Source organism: Furipterus horrens, unplaced genomic scaffold (genome assembly GCF_987537825.1).
Source record: "Furipterus horrens unplaced genomic scaffold, mFurHor1.1.pri manual_scaffold_2, whole genome shotgun sequence".
NCBI classification, from domain to species: Eukaryota; Metazoa; Chordata; class Mammalia; order Chiroptera; family Furipteridae; genus Furipterus; species Furipterus horrens.
In genome coordinates, this window is record NW_028327172.1 from 171,925,787 (window position 1) to 171,940,314 (window position 14,528).

The following is a 14,528-nucleotide window of genomic DNA, read 5'->3' on the forward strand; positions in this document are numbered from 1 at the left end:
AACAAAAATGGCAGAAGCGCTAAAAGTCATCAAAATAGATGACTTTTTGAGCAGTGGAAAAAAGGTCTCAATAGTGTATTGCATCAAATAGCACTTGGAAGGTGACTGAAGTTTAAACATGTAAGAGTAAATATACAATTTTTTATAAATGAATTCTGGGGGTTTTGGGTCCCCCCTCATAAACTAACTGTACAATAGCTAGCTTCGATTTTAAAAATAACATCTTAAGAGAAACCCGAATCTGATTTCAGCGATAACTTTAACACTTTCTTGTGAAAATACTTATATTTTAAAGTGTCAAACATTTCAGAAATCATATTTGGGTAATGAGAATTTAAATGATTGAACATATACATACAGTTTATAATAGCCTAAATTCAAGTTTTGAGTTCCTTTGTTCAGCACTACGTTGGATAAGAATTTCAGAAGCTGTAGACAAAGTTAAATATATAATCTTTTTAAGGAACTTAGTCATGTGATCTAACACTAATATTAAAGACGTGGGCTAATTATAAACACTGAAGTTGAAAATTTTAATACGTTGAATAAGTTCATTTGCAAATTGTTATGACTGACATGATTTTGATTGGTTTGCTCAATAATTGTATGGTCATTTTATACTGTACTCTGCAACTCAAGACACGGGACAGGGAGGGTGTCACACTGTTGGATGACCAGTACATATAGACACATTACTGCTAATACTTTTGTATTGAGCTTTATTGTTGACATCTTCCCCCCAACATTCTCTACGAAGTAGATAGCATCCCTATTACTAGTTAAGAGGTGTATGTTTAAATATATGAAATTTAAAAGTTAAAATATTCATCTTTTTAATCACAATATTCAAACAAAACAGTGGAATAATCAAATGAGAATAGGCAACCCCAAATGAAGAGCAGAAACGGTGGATTTACAGTGTTTGAAGAGGTCCCAGTCCTGACCTCTGCCTGATGCAGCTCCACCGTAGGACATCTTAGGAGCTGAGCAATAGCTTGAAAACTTGATTTTGATTGCCCTGCATTTATTTTTTAATATTTATTGTTGACACTATTGCAGGTGCCCCATGCCCCCGGCCCGGAAAACTCTTTAGATTGTATAAATAGTGAATGCATAAATAAGGATTTTTTGTTTTAGGATGTTTTTTAATCAATTTCCTTTTTCCTGGATTGAGTACCTAGGCTTAAGTGCCACTGTGTAAGGGCCAACTCCCACTGTGAACAATTTTCTAGAGAGGAATGCAGCGGAAGTCGCTTCTTCCACAATCTATAAGCGAACATGTTTCCGTTTAAAAACCAATTTTACAACAAAAAATAAATTTAAAAAAGTTTTTTAAAAACAGCAAAAAAATAAATTTCCACTTTAATCAATAGTAGCATCCAGTTGCTTCTTTTTAACTTAAAGCAGAGATTTTCAACTGGTGCAAGAGGCACTCCGATGTGCCCCAAGAATTTTTAAAGCATGTAATACCTGATTAGTCAGGGGCACTGACTTCTTTTCCCTAGACTGTCAAAAAAAAAAAAAAAAAAAAGACAACAGCCAAAATATCTGGTGTTGAGTGAATCAAAATTACACTTTTTTTTTGGTCAGCAAAATATGTGTATTTTCGGTGTGCAGCAGAATTTTAGATATTCATATATAGTATATATTGAAATGTATATTTAACCCCATTTTAAAATTAATGTATGCATTTATCAGTCAATTTTCAGGAAGAGGATTTACATGATCCAGAGATCTATTACCAGTTGCTACAACTTGACATTAACCCAATATTTGCCACAGGCTTGTTTTAATCAACATTTTTATTCCACAAAACACAATGTAGGCTCTAAGTTTCAGGGTGACCCTTCTGTGGAAACTCCTTCATGTCAGTCCAGTTTACTGTAGCCAGCGATACTAAAAATTAGTCCACGTAGACTAATTATTATTCATTTTAACCAGAAGACACGTAAGTCTGCTGTTCAGACTGTAAAGCTTACGTCGGATACATGTAAGCGCTAGTAAAGAGTTCACAGTGATGCCAGTGATAATTCCCCTTAACTCAGGAAAGAACTCTACCTCAGATGTAAAGAGTTTTGCAATGTATAATGAAAGAAAAAACGTAGGAAACTGCAGGTGAGGTTGAACCACGAGCCCATTAACTGTTTATACAAATAATGAACTGTGTTTAGTGCATAAGGGGTGATTTATTAAAACGGCGTCGGTCAGAAATACATGCCTCTGACCCAACTGGCATTTTAGGCACGCGTCGACTCTGGCAGCATAATCTATCTCCATATCTAGCGGAAGCAATCGGGCTGCACATAAAGAGGTGGGGACTACGCTATCGTCACGAAAACCACCCACCAAGCTTAACCCGCTACAAATGTTACAATTAGTTTAAGTAAAATTGAATGAAAAGGCCCACAGTGAAGACTGCCTTGACAAAGAAACACGTCCCGCCCCTGCCTCAGCAATTCCCCTACGGCCTCAGAGGAGGCCCATACCAGCAGCGGGAGTTCCGTTAATGCACAGAAGGCCAGCCCAGTGCCGCGTGGGAAAGGCGGGACTTCCCGGTCTCTTACGTCATCTCTAGTGCGACGCCAACGTCACTGGCTCCGCTGGGAAGGTCAAAGCGGCTGCGGGCGGTTCCGCTTTACGCACGCAGTCGCCAACGCCTGCGCGCGGCGACTTAGACGGTGGTGTCGGTGCAGGTGGTCTGTGAAGCCAGTGTTCTGGGCTCAGCCCTGAAGCACACATGCTGTGCCGTCTTGGCAGTGCGTGGCTGCGGCCGCTGCCTGTCCTGCAGCTCGCGGCGCAGAGCCCGCCGTTTGCGCTGGCCCCAGCTGTGGGTGCCAAGCGCTCCGCTCTACCAGTGTGGACAGTGGCTTCAGTCTCTGCAGTTACCCCGGGCGGAACGGGCGGCTGGTATGAGGCCCTGGCCGCTTCGGCGCCTGTGCAGGGCGCAGAGGAGATGCTGCTCGGCGCGCACAGCGCCACGGGGCTGCCCTGGTGGGGCAGCATCGTCCTCACCACAGTGGCACTGCGCGGAGCAGTCACGCTGCCCCTGGCGGCCTACCAGCACTATATCCTCGCCAAGGTGAGGGGCGTCGAACCGCGCGCGGGCACTGCGCGTCCGCGTCCATGGTGAGGGGTGCTCAGCGTAGGCTGCCTGGCATACTTCCAGAGTGCTTAGTAGTCATTAATCGTGGCCACTTCGTTGCTAAGTTAACTCGCATTGGGTGTGTGAAATTAGAGGTATTTAATGACACAAATATCTGTCATTTCGTTTACCCTACTGGGTTTGTGCTCAAAGCACTTGTGGTTACCAAGCTTGTTAGGGAGAGAAATGAATGAATCAGCAAAAAAAATTGTAGGGTGGAATTGGTAAAATTACCGTTTTTGAGGTTGGAACAGCCAGTATGTCTGCAGCATCTTCAGCCACTAATTAGTCCAACGTATCTTTTTAGGAAAGAAAGTTAGCGATTTGCAAACTTGATTCCCTGTTCAGGCCCTTCCACCTACAACCGTGTGCTTGGTTAGTCTTAGCCACCAAACCTTAAGCGCTTCATTATCTTTTCTGTGGAATAAGGATAGCAATACCTTCCTGCCCTACTTCGCAAGGTTATGAGATCAAATCACATAATATGGGTTAAAGTGCATTGATAGCAAAGCATTAGTCAAAGGTGAGACTTAAGAAAAAATGGCTTTAATATTTTAAGATTATTATCATTAGAGAAAAAAAAAACCTGGAAGCAAAACAGAAGGATTCATAAGCGTCATTAAGGCAGTGAGCTACTTTAGAGAAAGAATTAACAGGGCAGATATAAATGCAAAATTTGGGGGACTCTGGCTGACACAGCATATTAAAGACATTAATAGACTTCTGTTTTCTCAGTTTATGTTACTAGGAAATTTAGGGATGCAACATAAAAGTATAGGGTGCAGTTCTCATTTAATCCTTACAGTAACTCTGAAGTAGATACTGTTATATGTTCTACATATGAGGGAACAGGATTTTAGAGGTTAAGTAAATTGTCCGAGATCACACAGCTAAGTGTATACAGTAGTCTCTATATCGCGGTTCACTTATCGCGTCCTCGTTATATTGTGGGATTTAAAAAAATATTTAATTATTTATCACGGGTTTTTCGCTATATCACGGCATTTTGCGGTAGTGTATACGTATGTTGTTAAAGTTACATAGGTTTAAGAGTGTAGAATATGTTTAAGAACATACGTAGTGTTTTTAAAAGTGTGGAAAAGATTAATAAGGACTGGGAATGGTTTAAAAGTGGGAAGGGATTATAAAGCCTTAAAATATATATAAATACTAAAATAAATGTAAGGTTCCTACTTAGCAGATTTTCACCTATTGCAGGGGTGGGCGGTAGGGTCTAGAACCTAATACCCTCGATAAGTGAGGGAATACTGGAATTTGAATTTGGTTGTAACTGAGCATATCTTAAGCAAATTAACCTCTTATGCTTAGACTTGTTTTTTGACATGCTCAGTAAATCGCACTTTAAATGTGTTGAAGAATTAGAAAAGAAAATTATGAATGGTTATAAATACAGATCCTTCATGTGGTCATAACAAATTATACATTTTTTTTAGCTAGGTGGAAAATTTGCAGCCAGAAATAAAAAACATTGCGCGGCATCTTAACCAAGAAGTTGCATTTCATGCAAATCAGTTGGGGTGGTCCAAAAGAGTTGCCAGGTAAGCTAATTCTATGCATATAAGACCATGAAAATCTATGTATATGATGTATAAATAATTATAGGTTTGGGTATACTGTAGCTTTACCATCAAAGTACTTCATTTTACTCTTTAATATTTTAATAATTTGATGTGACATGATAGTTTTATTTTTTTTAATTGATTGATTTTAGAAAGGAAGGGGGAGACACACACTGAGTGAGGGAGAGAGAAACAGTGATTTGTTTTTCCACGTATTTATGTATTCATTGGTTGATTTTTGTATGTTCCCTGACGGGGGATTGAATCTGCAACCTTGGCGTATAGGGACAATGCTCCAGCCAACTGAACTACTCAGCCAGGGCTGGCATGATAGTTTATATACTGGACTGAAAGCAAAGAAATGGAGAAACAAAGATATGAAGGTTAAGTTTCTTATACTTAAGGGTCCCCAGCCTACTGAAAAGACCTGCAATCAAATAATGCCTGAATTAAGTACTGTAAAAAGATTTTGTGCAAAAAGTTGGGTCATTATGGAAAGTCAGGGAAGACTTCACAGGATGAAGATACTGTGTCAATCTGTTGGGATTTTAGTAAATAAATGATGCAGGTTATTTACTAACCTGAGCTTTTTGAAAAGATACTGTAGGCAGTAGTCCACAGGAATAGGGAAGTAGAAAATATGAATGTCAATGATAGAAGGGACTGGATATCCATGGTGCTGTCCATCCACTGTATTTACCTGTGTAGCAATCCACCTGGTCTCAGAAAATTCTGATACTAAACTGCAACGAAGTATTCACCGTTTCATAGCAATGAGGAAAAAAATATATTACACACACATATACAAGGTCTGTCTGGAAAAAAGTTCAGCCGTTGTTAATATAACGAGAATGGTTTGTTCAGCATCGATGTAACCTGGTAGCTGGGAAATTGTACTGGAATGTGCATGCATGAACAATGACAACTTCAATGTACTAATCAGTGGAGGCGGTAGACACTGTTGAGTGAGCATGTGTACTGTGTGCCCATCACATTCAAAACGACTGAGTGAATAGAGCAATGAATCTACATCAAATTTTGCATTAAGGTTGAACATTCTTCCTTGGAAACTATTTGGATGATTCAGAAGGTTGTGGCTATGGGCAACTGTTGATTGGCAGCTTTATCGCTACAACATGTCCACTTATGCATCATGTTGCCTGCAGAGTTTTTTGGTGAAACATCAAATCATCCAAGTGGCTCAGCCCCGCTATAGCCAATATTTGGCACCCTGCAACTTCTGGCTTTTCCCATAACTAAAATCACCTTTAAGAGGGAGAAGATTTCAGATCATCAATTAGATTCAGGAAAATATGATGGGAAGCTGATGGTGATTGGGAGAACTGTGTGAGATCCCAATGCACCTACTTTGAAGGGGACTGAGGCATCATTATTCTTTGTATAATATTTCTTGTATCTTTTATCTTCTTCAGTAAATGTCTCTTTTTCATATTATGTGGCTGGATACCTTCTGAACAGACCTCGTATATGGTTATTCATATATTTTATCTGTATAGGTGTAAATTTGCCAGCTATCTTCGGTATGAAATTGCTTCTTTTATTTAGTGTTTAAAAGACCTGACATTTAAAAGTCATTGCGATCGCTTAATGTCTACTCGATAAAATAAAAAGTTGGCAAACCTGAGGTTATGACGTTTTACTGATCAGAGAAATCTCAAAACTATAGCTGTAGGTCAAAAGAACAGATTTGTGGCTTGTCACCTGGGTTATAAATGCAGCCTAGATAAGTCTGTGGCATCTGCTTATGCAGCACTGGCAGGATGATAGGCCAGCCACATCCTGATGCAGATGGGTGGACATATTCTAGGAGGACACATTGAAGGTTTCCTGCATTTTCAATGGAATTGAATCTTTAAAGGTGAAAGGGAGTTTTTCAGATAGATAGTCAAGGATTTGGGTTGTCCACACAGATGATGGAATAATTTCCAAAGGCATGCTGATGTGGAAGTCTGATTTTGTTGGATGACCTAAGTAATTCAGGCACCAGAAAATACAGGTCTCTGTAAGAGGAGTAACAGGAGATAACGATGGGGAAGGTAGGCAGAGGCTAACTTACAAAGAGCCTGGAATGTTGGTGTGTACTGTCTTAATTCAATACACTGTAATTCGATTAAATTCAGCAAACCTATTGAATGCCTTATACCTTTGTACAAAACTATGCTGCAAGAGATTTAGATATGAGTAAGACCCAACACTTGAACTTCAAGGAGACTGTAGTGAAGAAAGTGGTCCTTAAGAACAGGTATAACTAATGTGGTTAACAAAGAAACAAATGAAGAAACTCTTCATGAGAAAGAGTTGAAGAATGGAGACCATTTTGACAGGCTAAGCATACACAATACAAAACCACATTGCTACAAAAAATATATTTAGGGATTGGAGTAAAATGTTTTCATCTTTAGTATTTTTGATAGAAATTGCAGTAATACCATGTTAGTTGTGAAGTGTCCCTTGTTAAAGCCTAATTGGCCAAAGATCACCCTGGACAAAGCCTGTAGTCTGACAGCAATTAGATTTATTGAATTGTTATGTAATTTTTGTACATTGCTAGAGAATTTTCAGTAGAAGACCTTATGTAGCTTTTGTTTAGTCAAGCCCTTTAATATAGCTTATGACAGTTAATGCTACATGAATTCTTCAGCCAATAACCACAACCTGGCTGTGTTTGTGCTATGGTTATAAAGTACTATTACTAGTCAAATGACATTTCTCCTTTTCCTTGTCCCCTCTTCCCTCAAAATAGGCTCACTTACCTAAAGCATATGCGGAGGCTTGTTTCGGAGCTGTATGTTAGGGATAACTGCCACCCTTTCAAAGCCACAGTGTTGGTCTGGATTCAGCTTCCAATGTGGATCTTCATGTCTGTTGCTCTCCGGAATTTTAGCACAGGAGCAACACATTCAGAAGGTAGGTAGTGTAGAAGTCCGTTTCCCCCAAATAAGTTCTCTAACATTGTCTTTGTACTCTAAAGGAAAAAAAACAAACAAACATACTTTTATAATTAGAATACTTTAATCATTTTCCTTATAAACGGTATAAATATAGAATTTAAAATATTAATCTGAGCAAACTAGCTGTGTTGAAAAAGCAAATCTAGGAAGGACAGTGGTAATACTCCTTCCTGGAGGTCATAATAAAATTAGTGTTATAATTTCATAATTTGATTTCCTAGCCAAGAATTGGCTTTGTTTATAAACTTAAGAGAGCAGAAGACCTTTCAGTTACAAATGTAAACTTTAATAAAGAAACAATATAAACTAAAGCATTTGTTTTTCACTTTCACTTAAAGACATTTCTAGCCAGAAAGTAATCTGAATAGACTCGTAAGCAGCAGCTTCTGGCTACATAATTATTTAAAAATTAAGTCTGAAAAGATTACTACTACATACTTTTATGCTCTCTACATCTATTTTCTACAGAAAGCTGCTTGCCTCTTTCTGAATATGGGAAGAACTAATTTGTGTTATGGAATGAAAATAGCCTGAATAAAACCAATGCAGGTCTCTAGTGGGAGGAACACCTTACTGGAATTATATTACTGTTTTATATATTTCCTTCTGTTTTTAGAAATTCTTTTATTTATAAAACTTTCAGCAGGTTTTTCTGTTCAGGAGCAGTTAGCTACTGGTGGGGTCCTGTGGTTTCCTGACCTCACTGCACTGGATTCCACTTGGATTCTGCCCATCTCCGTTGGTATCATCAATTTATTAATAGTAGAGGTCAGTGGTATTAAGTAAGATTAGTTTGCTATTTAACTGATTAGGATTTCTGTTGTTGGTATTGTGACATCAAATGTAAGTGTGTTTGAGTATTAATTCTAGCTCACAGCCATTGACTGATTGCAGATCAGCCACTAACAAACCTTCTGTCTTAGGCCAGTTCCGTAATCTCTCTGGGAAGCAGAATACTTATAATTAAAATAAGAGAGCTGAATTAGAACACTTCCAAAGTCTTTTTCAGCTTTAAAATTATATGATTCAAGTGCCCATTGGTAGGTGAGTGAATAAAAAAACTGGTACATTTACACAGTGGAATACTATGCTCCCATAAAAAAGAAGGAAATCTTACCTTTTGTGACAGCATGGATGGACTGAAAGATTATTATAGTAAGTGAAATAAACCATTCAGAAAAAGACACTTACATGTAGAATCTAATGAACAAAATAACGTGATGAGCAAAATAGAAACAGGCATGGACACATGGAACAGATTAATAACAGCTGTGAGTGGGGCAGGGAGACTAGTTGAAAGAAGGTGAAGGGATTAGCAAAAGAACATGCATGCGTGACTCATAGACACAGACAGCAGTGTGGCGATGGCCATATTAAATGTGGCCTCTCAGCCATGTCTTATCATTATCCCATGCTTGTTAACAGTTTATGGGAAGCATGCCTTTAATTTCATAAAGAGCTGTTCTTAAACTCTGAGTAGAACATAGACTCTTTGAACTAGAAGAAACCTTAGAAAGGATCTACCTCAGTTGAGATCTCATAGACATTATGTCCACTGGTCTCTGAAAAATCTAATACACCCCTTATATTTTCAGACAAGAAAAATGAACATGATACCATAAGGTGCTGATTGAAAGTTTATTGAGGAAAGACTCCAGTCTGGGTGTGTTTCCCTAGGGGCACTTAGCAGCAGAGTCTTGTGAATGTGGGTGGTAGTTAGTGAATATTTGCCAGAAGGAAGGAGGTGATAAACACAAGGTCACCATGGATTAATGTCAATCCTGTAGTCTTTCCTTTATGCCATCTACTAACCCAGCATGCATAAGTTTAATAAAAGCTTATTCTTACTTAACATACAGGTTATGTTAATGAACTCATTGAATTCTTAGACTGCTCCTGTGATGTAGATACTACTACGCCTATTTTAAGGGGGAGAAAGTGAGGCACAGGGAGATTAAGTAACATGTGCAAAATCACACAACAGCTAAATGCTGGGCTGCCATGTGAACCTAGGAAGTTTGGGCCTAGAGTCTGCTCATAATAATTACACTGCTGCCTCTTAAATAAGTAATTCTTAAGTCATAACTGCTTTTCCTAGCCTTGGTTCTTCCCCTTAATCCATATAGCCAGAAATACAAACCTTTGAGATACCAAGTTCCCTCTTTATGCCACCACTAGATTTAAGTACCAACAAACAAGGGTAATGATTTCATACCTAGTACCTATCTTGGATGGACTTTCAGTCTTACAATAGTTAAAAAACACTGACTTTTAAAAATTATGCTGTGATTCTATTTAATATAGCTGAATCTCTTTATTGCTATTAAAGATACATTTAAAACTTCTGCCTAATTATTCAGTTTTATAAGATGGTCAACCACATAAATTTATCACTGTCTTATCTTTATTAATTTTTGCTTTTATTAAAATAAAAGTGGAGGCCAGTCAAAAATCAGTTTGTGTTTTAAAGCTTGTTTAATTTAATATGCATTTTAATAATAATTGTGTGTATATATTCTCCCCCTTCAGATTTTTGCTCTACAAAAAATTGGAATGTCTCGTTTCCAGATGTACGTTACACACTTTGTCCGAGCGGTCTCAGTGTTGATGATTCCAATTGCCGCGACAGTACCTTCGGTGAGCAGCGCCAGCACTGTCTGCTAAATCTTGTCTGATCTTAGCTTCGACTGGCTGGGATGCTGCCTCTGCTATTGAGCTTTCTCTGACTACTCAATCCCTTACCGGTTTCTGAGTTTTTCCTGTAATAATTAATTTACTGTCTCTCTTACCAAGTGACAATTATTTCTTGGGGTTGGTTGATCTCCTTTTATGTGAATGTGTCTTAACTCTCCTACTAAATCAAACTCATTTTTTCTTTTTATAATCTTGCAAAATACCTTTTACAATACTATGGACAAAGTATTTCCTCTGTTTAGTTGCTATATTGAATTCTTTCTGTCTACATAGATAGGGCCAAGGAATATAGCACTTAAAAAAAGGAAAACATTGTACCAAGTCCATGTGGGTTCATAGGTAATATTATTTAACCTTAAACAACTCTTTATGAAATAGGTACACTTGTCCCCATTTATTTGTAATTAAACTTTGATAGAAATAGAAAAAAATAGTTATGTTTGCAGTCATTTCTTATTTTTATAGTCTTTTGCTTACTTTTCATGGATACTTAGTGCTAAGAGGGCAAAAGCTATGTCAATTATAGCTCTGTCTTTGCTCACAGCTAATATGTAGACCATAAAGTAGAATCCATTTGTTGCTGATAATTAAGGTTTTATCAGTTTATTCATATTACTTGTCTTATGAATCTGGAACAGTATATTTTCAGCATCAAAATGTATTTTTAAAGTTATCCCTTCGATATAATATTGCCATTAATCCTGTGTAAAGTAAGTTTCCACATTTCTAAAATAGATGTCATAATGTCTGTGAGAATTAAGAAATAACATCAAGTGCCTATTACAGTAATTTTTATATAATAGTATTGTTGTAAAATACCCTTTAAAAATAAAACATACAGATTTACTACATTTCTGGGTAGAAAAAATACCAGTTATAACTGAGGAAACCCCCAGGTCAAATAAAATAAGAGAGTGAAGTTTCAGTGAGGGACTGGATGTAAAATGAGTAACAGATTTAAAAAGTATCTTAAATACCCAAAAGTTTATTCGCTTAAATATAGGAAATTGAGTTAAGCAGTTTAGTGTACAGCTCTTGGAGGACATAAGAGACCCAGCCTGCTGCTTTCTCAGTGCTGCATCATCCACAGTCTGTAATTTCTGTCCTTATGGCCACAGTATGATCATGATGGCTGCTGGAGTGTATCGCCTTCCAGGAATAGTAAAAAGGCGCTGCATGTGTGGTCAGCCCTTTGTAGGGAGCTGTGCCAGATGTCCCCCAAATATTTATGCTTACATCTTAGTTATGTGGCTACACCTTACTGTGGGAGAGGCTGGGAAGTTGGTGTTTGTTCATTTGCTTGTTTTGAGATGGCAGTATACCCAGCTGAAAATTAGGACTTTATTACTAATAAAGAAAAATGATTTTTAGTAGACAGCTTTTAGTCTGTGTAGTTGAATTCAGGATACTTTATGGTTAGTGGATAAATCAGATGATGAAAGCTAATCTTTATTCAACATTGACTTTGTGCCAGGCATTAAAGTGGTTTACATATATTAACTCAGATAATTCTCCCAACAATGCACTGAAGTAGGTGCTATTATAATATCTACTTGAGTGATGAGGAAACTTAAGCACAGAGAGGTTAAGTAACTCATCCAAGGTCACTGATCTATTAAGTGGTGGAGTCTTAGCACACATCCGGGCAGCTTGGCGTTTGCTCTGAACTACAATACTAATCTGCCTTTGGTGATTCGTTACTTTCTGCTCCTAAAAACTTGGTTTTGGAACAAATGGGCCATACACTGTGCTTACTACTCTTCACCACAACCTTCTGAGATAGATATAGTCCTGTGCCCATTTTATAAATGAGAAAACTGAAACAGAAGAAAAATAACATACTCAAAGTCAAATAAATAGAATGCAAACTCAAGCAGTTTGACTCCAGGGCCTGGACTGAACCACCACATAGTCATGCCTTGGAGGTCTGATTACTTTCTGATCCCAAACAGAAGTTAGGAACACTTGCATGTATGGGATTGTTATTAGAGGCTGCAGAACTTCATCACTGTCCTGCATAAATCAATCTGGGTGGTAGGTAGTACAGAGAAAATTGAAGATAATGCTGAGACTATATGTCTCAAAAGAAGTCAGATAATGCATTCCTAACTAAGCAACTGTTACTGGAAAAATTTGGTAGATAGAAGACTCTGTGGAGGAAAATGAGGTCTAGGTAGGCTAAGTTTGCCATCATAATGACTGTGCCTCCAGTGCCTTACCTCCAAAATAGCAGTTTGCCAAGGCACTTGGTGGGGAAAAAACCGTGCTTAAGTGCCAAAGGAGGGAGGTGAGACCTCTTTTGGGTCTCTGGGAGCTACTGTCTCTCATCCACTTTCTATCATGAATACCTCTCCTTTTGCTTTCTTTTTGCTTTTTCGTCTTCCTTTCATCCTTGTTTCTTACCTGTTAGGTTCATCACAGGTACCTAATAGCAGCTGCAGGCCTTGTTCACTCCTAGTGTACTTTTATTTAGAGAGATTATACTTTTCTTTTTAATTGCCTGCCTGTCTCTCAAGCTTGGTGTCCTTGGAGAATGGAGAGGTGTTAACATTCATGTCATTTTCTTGTGTGTTTTTATTGTAGTCGATTGTCCTCTACTGGTTATGCTCCAGCTTCATGGGTCTTTCACAGAACTTGCTGCTGCGTTCTCCTAGGTTTCGCCAACTTTGCCGAATACCCTTGACCAAGAGGGATTCAGACACTCCTTACAAGGATCTCTTTGCTGCCTTTTATGCCAAGTTTATTTTAAGAAAATGACAGTTTTTTTCCAGCAATTTTGAAACAGTTACAAGTGTCACTACCATCTTAACATACTTAGAAGATTTATTCAGATATGATTAATTTCCCTTTATTTAAAATCATGAACTTTGAAGTACTATGGGTTAAAATATAATCCACTTATGTTTGACAATACCTAAAATCTTAAATGCTAGAAATGTATTGATAGTATGTTTAATTGTATCCAAAGAATATAAAAGTGTTTAGCTCTGGTTATAAAATTACAATTTGCTAGAGGTCCTAGAACTTTGGAAAACAGGAGTAGATAGTAAATGATGTCAAGTTGTACTGAACAGTCCCACACATTAAAATTTTATAAAGCAATAGAATCCAATGAGGTGTGAATTATTATAGACCTGTTTAAGTATCTGATAAAACTGGTTTTCTCTTCAGAAAACTCCTAGGATTTACAAGGGGGCCTTCATTGACCACTGCCCTGAAATGCCTCTGGTAACTTCTGGTTAAGAAATCTTATACTGATGGAATATATATTGGCAATGAGTTCATGTGTGATTTTTATAAAATGGACTTGAGATACATGACAGTAGAGCAGTCCATGCATGCAAGAAAGAGCCTACTATGGTAGATGGTGTAGCCTCTCAACCACGCTCTGAAAGAATACAAAAAGTATACATTCCTTTTCCTGTCATTCAAGAAGTCTGGAATACAAAGTATGAAACTAAGTACTGCTAGAGACCAAAGTGGAAAGTCTAAGCATTATGTTTGCTTAGTCAAAGGAGGATAGACCAGAAGGGGGCTACCTATTATGGAGGTGATTTTATAAACTTGTTTACACTAATGGGTTAAAACTATGGTAGATGTTTAATATAAGAAAAATTGACAGGTAATATAAATTGTGGACCACTTGTTTGTTTAACTCAAAAAGGTGGTAAAATTAATTCTGGTTGAGATTTTTAAGAACTTATTTGACAGGCATTTGAGAAAGTCTGTACATTATAAATTTTCACTGTGTTGGAATATGAACCTGATTCTAGATATCCTATCATTCCATCTGATGTTTTACAGTAAAATAAAAACTAAAGTGAAATTATTGATAATCATTTCTTGAGTAATGTTTTGCTATGTCTTAGCCATTTGGTTGCCATGTTATTGCAACTCACTGAAAATTTAGAGAAGTTGAGACTAGGTTCTCTTTTCCTGACTTCCCAGCCCTGGTTTATGACTGCTATTGAGAATACTATGCTTCCCAGTAAGGAATTAAAACTTATGTACAGTCAGTCCTCTTTGGCAGATTTTGTATTTGCCAATTTGCCTACCTGTTAATATTTATTTGTAAACCCCATATCAATACTCAAAATACTCTTGATGTCATTCTTGGACATATACAGGATAGAAAAAAAT

At 37.6% G+C, this 14,528-nt stretch overlaps 1 protein-coding gene across 2 annotated transcripts; it reads left to right on the plus strand.

Moving 5' to 3' along the window:
* The first annotated feature begins 2,629 nt into the window (after window positions 1-2,629).
* Window positions 2,630-13,551, plus strand: COX18 (cytochrome c oxidase assembly factor COX18). 2 transcript variants are annotated; one of them, XM_090266778.1, is made up of 6 exons: window positions 2,630-3,079; window positions 4,601-4,701; window positions 7,487-7,650; window positions 8,338-8,462; window positions 10,224-10,331; window positions 12,972-13,551. In XM_090266778.1, the coding sequence occupies exons 1-6, from the start codon at window positions 2,738-2,740 to the stop codon at window positions 13,143-13,145; spliced, it is 1,014 nt and encodes a 337-aa protein (XP_090122904.1). In that variant the 5' UTR covers window positions 2,630-2,737; the 3' UTR covers window positions 13,146-13,551. The 2 variants fall into 2 exon arrangements, with proteins under 2 accessions (XP_090122904.1, XP_090122905.1); XM_090266779.1 differs by having other exon boundaries at window positions 8,341-8,462.
* The last annotated feature ends 977 nt before the right edge of the window (window positions 13,552-14,528 follow it).